General features: G+C 34.5%; 1 protein-coding gene across 2 annotated transcripts in view; it reads left to right on the forward strand.

Annotated features, from left to right (window-relative positions):
• Positions 1 to 17,861, forward strand: part of TOX (thymocyte selection associated high mobility group box) — a 299,999-nt gene that overhangs the window by 247,147 nt on the left and 34,991 nt on the right. For both annotated transcript variants that reach the window (XM_054692251.1, XM_054692252.1), the window contains one exon: positions 6,093 to 6,374. In XM_054692251.1, the coding sequence (XP_054548226.1) occupies positions 6,093 to 6,374 (282 nt within the window). The remainder of the gene's footprint in view (positions 1 to 6,092; positions 6,375 to 17,861) is intronic.

Below are 17,861 nucleotides of genomic sequence, written 5' to 3' on the forward strand. Positions count from 1 at the left end.
ACTGCTATTCACTCAAACAGCTGGATCAGAGCAGAGAGAGCCAAGACGTTGTTAGGGTTTTATGTGTACAACTGTTTTGATATGGATTGTCTGCTAGAGGCAGAGATGATAGCTTTCAAGTCTCATATGTTGGACTGGGAAGGATGCTGATATTTGAAAGAAGAAAACAGATTCTGGAAGAATTGTGAAACACACACAGTTTTAAAAACCGAAACGCAGCTCTGGTGCCATTCAACTGTGCGATTTTAACCACATTTAATCGTGACAAAGCTAATGTGCTAAGGGTTTCTTTTTGGTACTACCATCACATCAAATTGATCATTGTGTTTTAAAATATAATAACCTGAGATAAGCAACCTGTCTTTTTTACCTTTTCTTTTCAAAGAAAATCCAAGGAAAGTACAGCACAGGCTGAAATACTTATCAAGTAGTATCCCTGAAGTTTCCCACTTAAGTGATATCCTCAACCCTGAGCTCTTACTCTGTAGGTAATTGGGCAAGGGAAAAAAAGAATGTGCTATTATTATGAAGCCATAGATTACAAGGCAGCTCATGAGGGAAAATACAGGATACCTGCTTTGGCTTCTTAATTGATTTTGACTGAGCTGCTGTTTTCCATTAATTGGAAAAAGATTTTGAAGGAACTCAATTGAAATCTTCCCTTCATGACCATAATCCTCTTCCATTATTTTAATTGACATTTTTTAGCTTCTGTTAATTACTGAATAATATTAACCTTCAGTAGCAATCTATAAAATTTAAGGAAACAGGTTTGGTTTAAAAAAAAAGTGAAATGTAGGACCCATTTTCAATGAATTGAGTTTCCCCAATGGGGAGAAAATTATTAAGACCTGCTCAAAATTAAAATGATGATGACATATAGGACCATTTAGTCAAGAAAAAAAATGAAGATCCCTGAACTTGAAACAAACGAAATGAAAATATGCACATCAGAAAATACCTTTGAGCTACATTTGGGTCTGAGAAATTAGCAAATGTAGTTTCCAAAAGACCAAGGATTCACAATACTTTTTATATGAAGTCAGCTCTGTCAATCCTAACTCTACTGTCTGAAACACCTACTCAATGTAATTCAAGAGGTACGTATTGAGCACCTACTCTGTGCCCAGATCTGTACTAGATTCCAGGGCTGCAGTAGTGAACAAAGTAGATTCTGTGTTGCTTCATTGAGTTCACGGCCTATTTGGGTGTATCAGTTAAGATGAAGTTCAGCTGCTTATAACAGAAAATGCAAAATGTCAGTGACTCTAAAATAGATAGACATTTACATCCTTTTCACATGAAAAGCTCCATGGTAGCTTTATCATGGTAGCTCCATGATAATCAAACACTCAAGCTCCTTCTTTCTTGTACCTCCAATATTCTAAGACATCCACCTCCCACCCCAGTTCTAATCATCTACATTTTTGCCAATAGAAAAGAACAAAGGAAGCTGAGCCCTTCCATTTAAGGAGATTCTCCGGAGTACTATACCACACTTTCACTTACAATTAAGTCATGGAAATTTGGTCACATGGTTAAAGAGAGCTGCAAAGGAGAATAGGAATTGCTCTCTGTTAGCTAGCTTCTTGACCAGACAGCCAAATACTGAAGGCCTGTTTCTCAGGACAAAAGTGCTATGACCTTAATGACTAATGAGTGTCAGAGGGTACAGTTTGAGGTTTCTGCCACAAGGGAAACAGATATTATTCAAATTGTCTTTTCATCTTCTGACTAATGCTAGTTGAAACTCACAGACAAAAATAAAAATCATCAAACCAGCTAAAGTTAGTTTACACTTATGGAAATGAATTTTTCACTGCTTAATTTATATATTGACTCAGCAAATGCTTTTTGAATACCTTTTCACTAAAAGAACTCAAGAAGTATTGAAGACCTCATTGGTAATCAACTAGTCAAGATTACTGTGTAGAGAGTACATATATATCAAACTAAGAAGTGTAAAATTAGTGTCCCATAAAGAAATACAGACAGAATGCATTGTCAGTACAAAATAAGAAGAATATTGAATTTGATAGACCAACCGTTTTATTTATAAATTTATTTCTTACACTGTTGTTAATTTTTGTGCAGTATTTGATTTCTCCCCTTGGGTGTAGTCCCATAGTTCTCCCACCACCATAGCATCTATGATCCATCACCACAGTCCCTTGTGTTCTTTCCTCCTCTGTTTTGACCCCTCTCTCTCCTCCTACTCTGCCGTATGCCTCAGATCTATGGTCAGCTTGCAAGTTTTGTCTTTTCCCAACCCTTTGTTTGATTTCTTTATATTCCACATGTAAGTGATATTTATCTTTTTCCTTGTGACTTGTTTTGCTTAGAATAACCCCTTCCAGTTCCCTCCATGTTGCTGCAAACGGCATGAGTTTATTTTTTTTTTGATTGCTGAGTAGTATTCCATCCTGTATATACACCACATCTTCTTGATCTTATCTGTTTGGGGACATTTGGCTTGTTTCCATATCTTGACTCTTGTAAATAGTCTGTGATAATCATGGGTTACAGGTTTCCTTTCAAATTAGTGTTTCGAATTCCTAGGGATCCTTTGGATAGAATCTTAGGAATGGAATCACTGGGTCATATGGTAGATCCATTATTCATATTTTGAGCAACTTCCATACAGCTTTCCATAGTGACTGTACCAGTAAATCAACTTTAAATGGATAAAAGACAAACTGATTTTCAAATTTGACTTTAAAATAAATTTAGTGGATATGAGATAATGGCAATGATATCATGGAATTATAGAAAGAACATAAATATGTAAAAATAAGCAAATTTTATTTCTACATCAGAAAAAGAACTGGACATTTTAATTTGGAACATTCTCATTAACAAACCCATGATGAATCCTAGCCAGATGGGAAAAATGTCGCTTAGAAACAACGTTAGTTTAGAAGTGTTTAGGGGTAGGAATTTTGGGAAAAAGAGAAATCAAGAAGTCAAGAAAAATCAGATTGAATAGTGGCTCTTATTAAGCAGGAATTAAATTAATTATCCACAATAAATTACAAGGTAAACAGAAAATAATATTTTGCAAGTTGTAGTTTTGTATTTCACATTAAGACCAGTAGTCAGTCAGAATCTTTCTAGAAGGAAACCAGCAGTCTATATACTTGTTTACTTTTATGAGCTACTTATTTTACAGTCATTATTCAGTATTACTTTTCAGTAGTGAGATTCCATCCAGTTTAACATATCCATATTATACAGTAGGCAGTGATTAGTACTTTACTGACATCTATGAAAGCCAGAGTAAAGGAAATATTTCTCCCAATTCAGAAATGTCACCATGGGTGTTAAGATCTGATTATATTTAAGTGCATCTGAGAACTAGAGATGAGTAGCTCCCTAATTTCACTTGTCACCCTCCACACAGGAAAATTATTCTTTAATTCAGTTGCCTGGCCTAACACCGTTGATGACATGATATTTTGAACTAGAGATGAGTCTGTTGAAAAGAGTACCCTCATTAGTCCTTCATTGCCCTACCCAAAATTGATTCTTTACCATGCCCACATCCTTATACTAATAGTACCAAGGTGAGAACACAAATTTTAGTATTCAGAGATCTACCCACAACACTAACATTAGAATAAGAAAACAATCAGAAAGATCACAAAATGATGGAAATGATAGGTGCTGTTAAGTGAGATTTCTTTAAGTTTTTAAAAACCCTTGTTTTAAGTTGTATATCTGGAAATCCTGTGAATCAATTTAAAATTCATTCTCTGCAATATCATGCTAATACCACAATATTTTATCTAAGAATGAGAAGTGGGCTTGAAACAATAGGTTACAAACAGTTTGTAACTTGGAATTTAAGTGAAGGAGATATACTTTTGGAACAATAACTTAGTTAAAGTATGACTTGCTAATAAACATTTTTATATTCAGGGCTATAAATATGAGTCTTTAACAAACATCTGTTTCAACACGAGTGCTTTATTTGATGCAAGGTTAGAAGAAGGGTTTTCCTTGTGTAGGACAGTGGCCATTATGGGCATCCATTACTCTGTGTCCACAATGAGAGAGGTACTCTACGGGCTCAGGGTCTACGAAAAAGCAATTAAGGGCATTAGAGAGTAGGACTGAAATGAGAATATATTCCCTCTTCTGTGTATTCTCCAAAATTGATCCTGGTTTTTATGATACCCTCTAATGGCAGCACAGCATTAAGGATCTCCTTGAAAGCTAGCATTATTTCACAAGGAAAATCAGATTACAGAAGTTATGTGAACAACTAAGATGGAACAAAAACTTTTTAGTAAAGTGGGTGGAAGCCACATGAATGGACTAGGTAGAAATAGTAATTTATTTGATTAGACAACATTTAACAAGTCATGTTTGATTCACTTTCACTGTAACTCTCTATGGGATATGCAAGTATAGTAGGAAGTATCAAAGTGTGTAACGGAGAGCTGACGACTTTACTACAACTCTGATTTGGGAAAAATATTTAACCTATCTAGGTTTTATTCATTCATTTAAATGTATTTATGTATTTATTCAAAAGACATTTATCAAGGTATACCAGGGCCTGCCCTTAAGTTTTATCTTCTATCATTGAATAGTATAACTGCATTAATGAGGGACTTCATACAATGGAGAACTATAAGCTATCCTTGAAAAAGTAAAGCAATACAGTTTAAATTATGGGGGAAATGTTGGTTCAGACCAGGAAAGCCCCAAGTACAAAACCATGTAGCCAGCCTATGTCTTCACTATGAAAAGCCAGTACTAAGTATGAAGTGGTAGCAAGAATTGGAAAGTGATATTGACTAATAAGAGATATCATGGTGGAGACAGTAATCCTAATAGAGAACACAGATACCTCTTCAGCCACAACTTCAGTTTCAGGTGGATCTGACTAGATTGGCAAAATGATTAGAGAGCACTGGTAAAAAATGATTTCATTATTAAAATTTTAAAAGTGCCTGTGGCTAGAATTTTAATGACCTTTAAAGTATTTCCATTTCATGATAACATTTACAGGTAGATAATTAGTAGACATTCTAAAACCATGAAGGATATTTTCTAAGTGAAATAGAGAAAGGTAACATTATTAATTTTATTTTTCAGTTTCAAAATGTAATTTTAACTATATACCCCCTCCCTTTTTCTCTCCTTTTTCTTCTTTTCTTTTTTTCCTCTCTTGATTTATAAACCCTCTACCTGCACAAACTGCCCAAGTTCCCTCAGAATAAAAAACTGAGTTGCTTCTATAACACCACAAAATAGTCTCCACTATTTTAAGTTTGAAAATGCCACAGAAATGTTAAATGAAATCTACCATGCTCCTCTTATACAGCACATTTGACCTCTAGATACGTTAAGAGCGTCATCCTCCAATGCTTTTAATTTTAATCCTTGCAGAGACAAAATTCATTGCTTGAATTACACAAGTAAGTCTCATTAAGGCTAAAAAGCAGAGACCCAGATCGCATAATGGATTAATATGGTGACCTTGCAACTTTAGAGCTTTACTTTCAAATCTGATTATGCCATCAAATCATTTCAATCATCAATTAATCAATTGGTTAATACCAGCCTGTAAGTGTTCTGAGTCTGGAAACTACTAGATTATTTTGGCCAATACTAACACATATAGAATTAAACATAGAGCCACAAAACTTTAATTACCAAAAGCCTTTCTTAAATGATCAGAATAAAATAAATAGAATTTCATAAATTGCTGTGAATATTATAATCACTAATAATTATATGATTTTGACACTTTACTAAAGCATCAATATTTTTAAACGTACACCATATTAAATATTTTAATGATATATATTTGCATTTCATTATTACAGAAAACTGTAAATATAATAAATCAGATCTTGAATAACGAAACATGAGTTGAGTGAATGCTCGAATTATGTTCTTTTGATAACACCACCTTTTGGGAATATATACTTTTAAGATTGTTACACTCTGAGACACATGGTGAAAGATTAAAATGCCTGCTGTTCAGCAGGGCAGCCTACAGAATATTTAAAGTCTATTTTTTTTTTTAAATTCTGGAAACATATTTGTTAAAAATTACTCCTTTTCATATTTGGTTGTAGATGCAAGATATACGAAGCCCTGAAGGAGCTCAGTATAGCTCCCATCCTCAGATGGCAGCCATGAGACCAAGGGGTCAGCCCCCCGACATCAGGCAGCAGCCAGGAATGATGCCGCACGGCCAGCTGACCACCATCAACCAGTCACAGCTAAGCGCTCAGCTTGGGCTGAATATGGGAGGAAGCAGTGTTCCCCACAACTCTCCATCTCCACCTGGAAGCAAGTCCGCAACTCCTTCACCATCGAGTTCAGTGCATGAAGATGAAGGCGATGATACCTCTAAGGTAAGAATAGCTTACTTTTAGGACTTGTGGGAAATTCTTATTACTTTAAAAAAGGTATTTTGCATACCTTCCTTGACCTGTGGTGTGTGCAAGTTTGTATCATCTAAATGAAAATCACTGGTGGGGACATTATTTTTAAATGAAGCATGAGGTCGCAAGCTACCTGCACAAATTAATTTAATCACCTGCTTGTCCAATTATACTCCTAGTTCCTAATAAATCCTATAAATAAAGATATATTAAACATAAAGATAGGTTACACCTATAAAATAGAGGGTCTGGATAGTGAGTCAAGTAGAATGAGTCATATAGGACTCAGTATCCTAGATCAACTTAATTCGCTCCCCATTAAAATGTATATATTTCAATTTAACCATTTTATTTTTTTAAAGATTTATTTATTTATGCATACAAGAACTGGGGTACAGGCCACAGATGCGGAGGGTGAGAGGATTCACCAGAGACAGAGTGGGGAGCAGAACAGGCAGACTGACTGAAATACACTGCTGAGGGGAGCAGCGGGCAAATCAGGAGAGGTTTGCTGCGCCATGGGGGTTGCTCCCTGACCAGCAGGGGATCGAACTTGTGCTTGCAGAGGCTGCAGATTGCTTCATAGTGTGGTGCTTAACCCCTTGTGCCACTAGGGAGGCCCTTAACCATTTTATTTTAAGTAGGCAACATCCCAAGGAACATAATGATGACTGTGTGTCTGTGTGAGTGATGGTTGCATGAGACCATTGAGATCATCTGACCCAACCTTTTCATATTGAGGATGAGGAAAGTATAGATCACAGATGTTCAAGGCAGAAGCTTAAATATTTCATTGCTTTCCTTTTGTTACCCCAGGTCAATATAATTGTCCATCTATGTCACTTGTTAGGAGCCCAGGGCCTTAAATATCCTTAGATTAAAACACTAAGTGCAGAAGGTATACGTTCTTTAAAGTACTCCAGACAGCGTTTTTAAATGGCAGCGCCAAGACCAAGAGTACATTCCAAGAACACCAAAATAATCTTTGTGATTCCCTTGGTTGTCAGTAAAGAAACTTCCAAATCTGAGAAAAACTCCTGTGCCTAGTTATTATGAAAAATGTTCACAGTTATGTGAGTGCTTTATATTCCTCCTCTCTTTTTAAAAAGATAATGCACATGAATAGTCACTTGTGTTTTTTGCCTTGTTTTCTATTCACTTTTGGGAGAGTTTTTTTGGGAAATTAAGCTGTAAACATATTGCCAAGGGAAATATTGTGGGCTTCTGATGTTAATGATTAACTTTCTCATATCTATACTTATTATTTTAAGATTCAGATAAATACTGACCCATACGCTTAAAAGCAGGACTGTTCTATTGATTACATTTTATTATTTTTAATATTCTTGATGTTTCAGCATTTGAGGTCTTAACCTATAAAGATTACCCATGACAGGAATAGCTAATTCCTAGAGTAACCAAATGACACCCTCCGTGAGTGCACCTTTGATGACAAATCAGCCAGTCCAGAGCCCACAGCCTTAAACATCTCCATTATCAAACTTTTGCACACCAGGCCAAAAGTCCCCTTGCTTTAAATCACCATTAGGACTAGATACTATAAATTAGATACATCACTACAGGCCAGAGCCAACTGAAATTGTTTGAACTTTCCAGTCCTAAACTTAATCAGCATACCTGCCCTATCTTCTCAAGAAAACCCAACAAAGACTCCAGGTCATGCTCTGCTTCTCCCACTTCTCTACCTCCTGGCCACCCCATGTTCTTCCCCATGTGGCCCCTGGAGGCATGTTGCCTCTCCAGTTCCTGGGGTTCTTGAGTATAAACTTGTTCTTTCATGAGAATCGTTTCCATGCCTGCTATCTTACCATCCCGGATTAAAACAAATCCAGGCACATATTAGAACAGGTGCACAAGTAAACATTATACCCATGCTGATCTCTCCTCCACCTCTGATCTACTCATGTACTGGGTGAGCCAACCCCTTGTGATGTAAGGAAAAGGCAGAAGGAGGCTAATTGATGTTACATAAATAATTTATTGGACTAGTGAAAGCCTAACCTTTAGCTGATCATTTAGAGAGGAAAATAATTTCCTTAACAAATATGGATTATTCTAATGGTCCCTAACAGCCAACAAGTAGCTGAACCTAAATGTGAATACCAAGAATTCATTTGTGGCCAATGATTTTGATATTGGATTATGCATGGATAATTCAAATTAATTTCCTAAACATAGATGATATGTACTATATTGAGAGGGAAAAGAATTAATGTTCTGCTTTTAGTAAAGATCAATTTGTGTATCTGGATTGTATCTTTATCAGTATTCACTGCTGACATTTCAGGAAATTAATACAAAATTAGGAGCCTTTACTGACAGTAAATTTTATGCAGGATTGTTCTTACTTACAATAGGTTCTTACTTACAATAGCGTTTTCCACAGTCCTCAACCTGTGTGAGTAAAACACTGTGTAGGAACCAGAAATTCATAGGGTCAACTCTCAGATTCTGTCATTTCCTATTCACCTGTAAAGTGTGTCTTATAATTTTACTGAAGCATGGATTTATATGTTATTAGCTTTGAAGCTGGTGTGACACTTTGCCATAGTTTATAGTATATGGACTATATAGTGTATTTCTAGACTATATAGCATATAGACTATATAGTGTTTAGATTATACAGTGTATAGGCTATAGAATATAGTGTATAGAATTAACTATGTGTGAAGGCTTAGGGATGGATTGCTCAAGAATGTCTTCATTGAAAGGGTTCTTTTTCTCTACAGATATTCACAAGTTCATGTTTAGTTTACATGTATTTGCAAACTCAAAACCAAATCTACTTTTCTACTTCTAGTGCACACATTGTTTTTCACTATCTCTCTGATTCAAAATCCTTCTACCCATTTATTCAGGTTATCATATTTATTAAATGAACAAAAAACACTTCTGGTGACAAGGCTCAATCATTCTTCATCACAGCTAAAGATTAAACTGGATTTTTTCCTTTATACATGAGCTGGATTTATGTGGAATGTAGTACTGCAACAGCGCCAGTTAAATGTGAAATCATGTTAAGTCAAAAAAGATCCTTTAAATCATTTCTAACACGAGAACTAAAAAAAGAATATTCATTCTCACTCCAAAAAAGCTTTTAATGCTTCCCTCTTAACACTTTGTGATCTCTTAAGCAATTACATATTAATTCTAGTTTATCTAATTGAACAATTAAATGAATTAAGCTTGTTTTGACAGAGAGAAATATTGTAAATACATCTGTAAGATAAATTATCACCTTATAAATACCACCCATGGTTCTGATTGCTATGAAACTGTGTTGACAACCTAAAGTCATAAAGTAGACATACAGTAAAACATCAAAGAAATATAAACTTGGGCAGCTTGTGGTTCTAAGTCTCTAATCCAGTACTAGTAATACAACAGATACTTTAAGTATCTGGCATTACAAGTGTATTTTTAGCACAGTTTTCCCTTTAAGGAAAGTATGGGCTAAGAGCCACAGTATGTCTTTTTCCATATTACTTTCAGCTTTTCGCTTAAAGTAATCCTATGTTTTATATTTCTTGTAAATGACATAGAGTTAGATACTGTTTTATGCTCAAGTGACATTAACGTCATTTACTTTAACAGAGGTACTAAAATATTTGGGTTTTATTTCTCCATTAAAGTATGTTGCTTTCTGTGCCCATTTCACTTGTTTTATATTTCTTTTTCTCTTTCATACTTTCTTTAATATTATTTTTTGTCATTTCCTAATTTTCCACTTTTAGACTAGAAATTTTATACTTTCTCCTCTATTAGAAACTACCTTTGACACACAAATGCATAAAAGTGTCACTACCCATCTTAGATTCCAAATATTCTCCTTCCAACTTATACTTGAACAGTAATTACTGTTACTCATTTTAATTATAAACTAATTAAATTCTGTAATTTAATAAACTCCATGAAACAGTATTTTTTACTATTCCTACAGTCATTTTTCTTTTTATATTTATGTACATATATAATATTTCTTTTTTCTGACATCATTTCCCCTCTACCATTATATTTTTCTTTCATGAGAATCTTTTCTTTCATGAGAATTTTCATGGGAAAAAGTTTACCTTTAAAAGTACTTTCAGTAGGTGTGAATCTTTAGATTAGTAATTAGTCTTTTATCATTTTCTAGATATTATATAATTCCACTGAATCTTGACTTTCATTATTGATTTTAAGAGTTCTGCCACCTCACTCTGCCTTTGAAAGTGATCTGCCTTTATTCTCAGGTTAATTGAGATGTTCTCTTGCCTTTGGGGTAAGGCAGCTTCATTTTTATGTATGCGGATTTCTTTAAAGAGGTCGTGCCTTGGAGGTGACTGTGATGTGGTAACATACATCTGAGGAGATGTGATCTTACTTCTCTGAATCATACACACTGTAATAAATCAATGTTACCTCAATATATATAGAGGTATTTTTTCTTCCTGAATTTAAATATTTCTTTTAGCAGTTATGAGTTATGAGAAATAACTCATAACTATAAACCTATTTCTATGTTTTAGAAATAAACCTATGTCCATGGAGAAATGTTCAGTCACTACAGATTTTTAGATATATCTTCTACCACATCCTTGCTCCCTTCTCATTCTGTAATTCTGATCAAATGCATGCTAGACTTTTTTCATCTTATATTCCAGAACACTTCTCCACACATTCCATTTCCTTTTCCTCTATATTACATTCTGTTTAATTTACTAATATCAATTTCTCAGTTTATAATTTTTGGCTATATCTAACCTGAAATTGAAGCTAGTTTATAAAGGTTTTAATTTTCAAATAATTCGTATTTCTAGTATTATTTGTTTTTTCCCCCTCAAATCGTTTTTTGGACTTATTTTTAGTTGCTTCTTGTTTATACATATATTTAACCCATTTATCCCTTAAGTGTTTCTTATTCCCTTACATGAAGTCTTTGGGGGTTCTGATTCTATTGTCTATAGTTGCTGCTGGTTCTTGGCTTTAATACCTCGTGGAATCTTGCTTTCTTGATTTTGGGATAAGAACTGACATTTATTAGAACGTCATCAGAATTCTATAAGATATGTTTTGAAATTAGATTCCTCTGTAGATGATTTATATTTGATTCTGGCAGACCTCTTAGAACATAAAACCTAGAACCTCTCTTGACGTGAAGTTTTTCAGATCAACCAAGTAGCATGCTTTCAGGGTATAAATTCTTACACATACTGGCTTTTAGGGGTGATTACCACAAGTAATACTTTCTCCTCTCCCTTCAGTATCATCCTGCAAGTCAGGAGAGCATATGAAAGAAAGATCATTTTATTCCACGATTTTGCTAAGAATCTAATCCTTTTCCATCCTTACTTTAATAGGAAACCTCCTATTAAACATCCCACTTCTGGTCCATCATGGAGTTTGCCTTTGTCTACTGTGCCTTTCACTCAAGTTGAGCAGATTCAAAAACTATCTTCAAGATGAAAACTTGTTTCAGTACTTTGCTTACTTCTTTGGGTTCTGGCCTTCACTTACTTTCACTTACTCACTTTCAGAGGCTTTTTTTTTTTCTGCTTTGCTATTCTATCAATGCATGTGCTTTGTCATGATAAGAAGAAATAGAAAAGTATGTTTTCTTTTCTCAAAGCAGAAAGGATGTCACTATAGCAGCAATTAAATATGTCTTTAGAAAAGTAATTTGTATTTACCACTCCTGTGGAAGCAAGAAGTAAAACTGATAAGCAGACAAGTTTCATAAACATTAAGTGAAATCAGGCAGTGTTAGAACCAAATCTCAAGTCACTTTATCTAGCAATTGGACAAAACATTTAAAATTGGATCTTGGAAGTCACGTATTTTTCACATTGAACTGTATTTTGTTCAATGTATTACATGATATAATGTGGGTGACTTCAAAAGAATTTCTTTTCTTGGGCCCTAACAATGGAAAGATGGAAAGTATATATATATATATATATATATATATATATATATATATACACACACACACACACACACACACACATACTCCAAATATATCAAGAAAAGAGAATTCCTTTGGTAAAGGTAAAGCCTAACTAGTTCTGAAGACAATAATAAAATTCATTCAAGCAACCAGTTATTACCTGACTCTAAATATGTGTTCCTAAAATTCATTCAGGTAATTAAATTATACTAGGATATAGTATTTTCAAGGTGCATATTTTCTCGGACGATTCATATCCTAGATGATTAAACATACATCATTAATTTCAACAGTTTGTATATTCTTTTAAGGCAAGAAAACCTTCAATCCAAATGAGTGAGAAGTAAATATATTGCTTTGGTCAGGCAACATTTAGAAAAGACTAAATGAATCCAACAATATTGGTAAATATAACAGATGTATATAATTTCAATTTACTCTTTCCCTCACTTTCAAGTGATTTTTCTGGACAAAAGCTCAAATTTCTTATTTGCATAAGGTCTTTGAGCACTTTTGTAAACTCATCCTAAAACAATATTCAGCTATTTTTGGCAGAATCATGGACCCTGTTTGTTTTACAAACTATGATATAGAGACAATGTCCAACACTTGTGAATCATTTCAAAAGTATAGCATTCCATATGCATTTTTCTGTAAGTGATGTTTTGAGCCATTGAATGTACTGTTTTATTAGTGGTAATAACAAATCATATTGTAAAATGAAAGAAGCATTACAGCCTTGCTGACTTCACAGAGACTGGATGACTTACTTTCCATACTTATTTGAATTTGTTCTCATAAGGGGATTTTAGATAGTATAGTTCAGAAAGAAAAGAGACAATGAATTTAAGTAGCAAAATTTTCACTTACAGAAACAGTATCATCACAAAAAGTGCTGTAATATACCCTGTTTCTATAGTGAAGATTTTATAATATTTACTTTATATGATAAGAGTTATAAGTGGAGGTCTGTGTTGTTTGTTCAGCCTATTATGCAGATGGTGCTTGATTAAAATCTATTTTAAACTACAGCGATTACTGCAAGATAGTGTGCATTAAACAGCTCTCCCAGCTCCATTAAGGCCTTGGGACCGCGGCAGTTTATTTTAAATATGCTTATAGACGTTTCTAACTTCTCCAGGGACATTTCAATATCAGTGATTCTCTTTCTTTGATAGTCTTAACTCCTGTACTCTGTATTCTTTAAGAAGTATTATCTAAGCAACCATTAACATATGCTTCGCTAAAGTAAAAGATTATTGTTTTCTTGTGACAAATAAGTTAAATACATCATTCTAATTAAGCAATAAGACATGACAAGAAGTGAATTAACAGTCTAAGGACACCTCTAGGGGTTTTAGAAATAAACCTATGTCCATGAGTAAGTTACATGAAGCCCATGAATCCATGTAAAGCTTATGTGAGAATAATATTTAATTAGGTATTTGTATTTATTTATTTATTCATTGGTACTTTGAATGTGAAATAAGTCTGTGATTACCAGTGGGGAACTTAAACTGGTCAAGATCTTAGTTCTACGATTTTCACAGAACACTTAACATATTTCAGATTTTCCTTGCCTGGTAATCCTAAGCCTCTGTGCAATCCTTTGGAAACAGGAATGGAAATAAATGCATGTAAGATCATACTTTTGTCATGAAGATGGTCCTTACTTTCAATGCAATTGTTTTAATGGGGAGTTTATATTTTTGCCTTATATGTCTTCTCTAGTCTACATTTTATGATGTTGGAATTCAATTTACTTCTTCAGTCTCACAATCCTAGGTATTTTTGCATTACTACACTCTGGAAGAATGCTCAGTGCACAATGCTATACTGTCCTATACAGTAGCCACTGCTCATGAATGATGGTTCATGTTTAAATTTAACTAATTAAAATAAAATATGTAACAAAAAATTCAGTTTTTCAGTTGTGCTAGCAAAATGTGCTCAATAGCCGCATGAGGCTAGTGGCTACCTTTTCTGACAGCTCATAGAATGTTTCCATCATTCCAGAAAGTTCTATGAGACAGTGCTGCTTTACACTTTAGAAATCAGGGCCTCTAGGAAATGAGGATATAAAGTTATAAGCTTTCATCTAAGTAAGAGTTCAGGATCCAGACAATATTCAAAATTACGATCCAGGAACATATTACAAATCCATTTAGCCAATATTTCTACCACAATCATATTCATCATCAGTGTGCTCGTTCTAAATAGGTCGTGGTCAAAACAGCCAGGAATCTTTCAAAATGTAATCCTTTACTGGCATGTAAGAGGGTCCAAATTACAGCAACATTTTTTTTCTTCAAGGTTTTGCATATGAGCAACGACCATGTGTTTTTCAAATATGTGATGAAAGTACTTCCAGAAAGTAAGCCTTACAAATTTCCAGCTCACTACACAGAATCTAAATTAGCAGTATTTTTGTATGCTTCAAAACACAAGAAGAAGAAAAAATAAACAAGGCTCCATGGATCAGGAGCGCCCAGTGCCTGTGTGGTGGACAGCCTTACACTGCTTGCATCGCCTGGCCCCTTTGGTACTTTAGACCTCCAACCACAACAGGGCATTTTCATTCCATTATATTTCATCCTAAAGGCAAAGGAGATGGTACATACCCAGTAGTATTTATACCAGAAGTAGTAACAGTTTCCTTCAAAGTAATCTAATGGGGGTTCTTTTCTCATATCAGTTTTTGGTGAAAGTCACAGCGTTACCTTAAATCATAGTTCAGTTCAATGATGGTACATCTATGCTCAGATTGCTATGATCCAAAAATGTAGTTTAGTGACCTAGTTTAATTACTGAAGGAAAAGCAATAGCTCATCCTTAATTTATCTTAAGAATAAATAAATAAATAAAAATGTAAAGACATTTGGATAATTATATTTTAAAAGTAGGTACTATTATCTACAGTCCCTGATTTTTTTTTTCTTTATTGAGAGGGAATTCACATAACAAAATTTACCATTTTAAAGTACACAATTCAGTGGGTATTTTTTAATTTCACTTTTTTATGGAGGTAGTGTTGGCTTACAACACTGTATTTGATTCCAAGGTACAGGATCACACCCATTCAGATATATGAATACTTTTTGTGTGTCCTTTAGATTGGTTTTCTGAGGTGCCTGCTTTCTTGCATGACAGAACATTCACACTGAGGTTATTGTGAAAAGGAAAGCATTTCAAGATGCTGTTACTTTCAGGCATGGAGAACCCAAAACCGGGGTAATGTTATGAGACTAACTGGTCTGGCATGGGAGAGGATACTCTCCCAGACCACAGCTTAGTACCTCTCAGAATCTCAATCAGATGTGCAGTGAAATCCCAGAGTGATGCTTCATACTGCATAAGTGCTATCTCCTGAGTCTTGAAAATGTTGATGTGCTTGTTTCTTCTAAACAAAACTCTGAGATTGAGCAAAACTGCATCTGGTTAAAGACAAGCTACAGAACAAGCCAGGAAAATAGCAAAAGCCTCCAGATAACAAGTCAAATAGATTAGTGCATAGACAAGCTTACTTTCTGATAGCATTGTTATTCATTGCAGTCAAAGTGGTAATTTGTGACTTTGATCTACCTGTTACTTAGAATCTTACTGACAGTTAACAGCTTCTCAGTCACGTCAAAAAAGTAGGACCGTGTTGTCAAACAAAAGAGGGTAACTCCTTTCTGTGCAGCAGTTCTAAATGATGCAGTTCTAAAACCTGCATCATTGAGCAATGGAAGAGAGAAACTAATTTAAACAATTTGGGGAAATCTTTTAATAAGATCATTTACAGTGCATCATGGGAAATTTTTCTTTATGATTGATGCTTGATTATTTCCCCAAGGGATTATATAATATGCAATCATGTCCATTTCAGTGTCACTTGAATTTTTAAATTAAATTAATTTTTAATTAAATTTTAAAGGTTTAATTAAAATTTAAAGTGAGTCTATATAATATTCCATGTGGATAAGTTTTCATTTCCCAACACCTTGTTTGCTATTTCTGAATATACCAATTCTTTGAGGAAATATAACTTCTCATATGATGATCAATCCTTTTGAATATTCTTCATTGTGAATTTTGTTGACCCCTTTTTGTTTTTCTTTTAATAAATATTGATCGATAGGAATGATACTGTCTGTAAAATATGGAAATTATAAAGATATAAACAAGAAAATCATAAACTCAACTTATATCATGGAGAGATTACACTTAAGATGTTGCATAATTTATATAACTGTATCCATGGTAAATCTTTTGTGTTTTGATTACTTATTTCAAATTGCATCATTGTTTATTTTTAATTACTATTATAGTAAATACTGAGCACTTAGTGTGTATCAGGAGCCCTGATAAGTGACAGTGAACTAACCCCATAGACCTGCTGTCATAGTGAGACCCCATCATTTTGGGATGGGAGAAGATCTAACTACATACATTGTGGCATAATCACAAGTTTGATATGTGCTATGAAGGAAAATATACAAGAGTTCAAGAGTGAATAGCAGGGCCTTGACTCAAGTTTGAGATATCTTGAAGACTTGCAAATAGTGACCTCAAATAGCTGTTGTTAAATTCAGCAGAAACATGAATTTTATTATCATCCACCCATAAATGGTAATGGAAACCCTGAGGTGACATAAGCACAAATTTACAAGAGAAGGTGGTTTATAGGTTCAAAAAAAACCCAGAAATACTACCATTTAATGGCGAGATGGGGTAGGACAAGACTAAAAATGATTTTAAAGATTGGGATGACAGTAAGTTACAAATTAAGCCCAGAGATTGTGATGTCTCGAGGCCCGTGGAAGAGAGAGTGCTCATAATGAGAAGCAAAGGGAAGACTCAAAAGTCCATTGGACCTAGCACTGTGGTGCTGGTGAGCTTACTGAGAGCTAAGTGCTGGGGAGGTACACAGAAGGAAGTTGCTAAGGCTGCCTGTGCCAGCACAGACAACCACTTGTAGGAGATGATTGTGAAGAGAAGAAATATGTGGTCATGTGTAGTCTCAGGGCAAAGAGAAAATTTGCTTGTTAATTTTGTCTCTCTGAGAATTTAAATGCCAGCTGGAAGAGTCGGGTTCAGAGTATGACTGAGGCAAGCCAGACTTCCCGTGCCTGAATATTATGAATTAATCCGTACAGAGTCAGGCCTGGGCATAGGGGTATTATTCAAAAGCTTTTCAGGTGAATAAAATGTGCAGTCATATTGGAGAATAACTGTTCTAAGTTATATTTGTCTATATGTTTAGTTTATAACTATTAGATCAGTTTGTGCAGTACCAACTTAGTCCAGTGTGCTAGATGTCTGACAAATTTCAATGAGAACCAACCATTTCACAAGACCACCTCTCAGATGCATCCTATATTCCTTCATATACAGAACTTCTTGATATTCATATAGATTCACATAATTTCTAGAGGTAAAAAGAAGGCCTAACCAAAATCATTTCATAGAGGTAGATGAAGTGACATCACATGTAATTGATTTATATCAAAGGTACTTCAAATGCAGAT

Source organism: Talpa occidentalis, unplaced genomic scaffold (genome assembly GCF_014898055.3).
Source record: "Talpa occidentalis isolate TD23 unplaced genomic scaffold, MPIMG_talOcc4v2.1, whole genome shotgun sequence".
Classification (NCBI taxonomy): domain Eukaryota; kingdom Metazoa; phylum Chordata; class Mammalia; order Eulipotyphla; family Talpidae; genus Talpa; species Talpa occidentalis.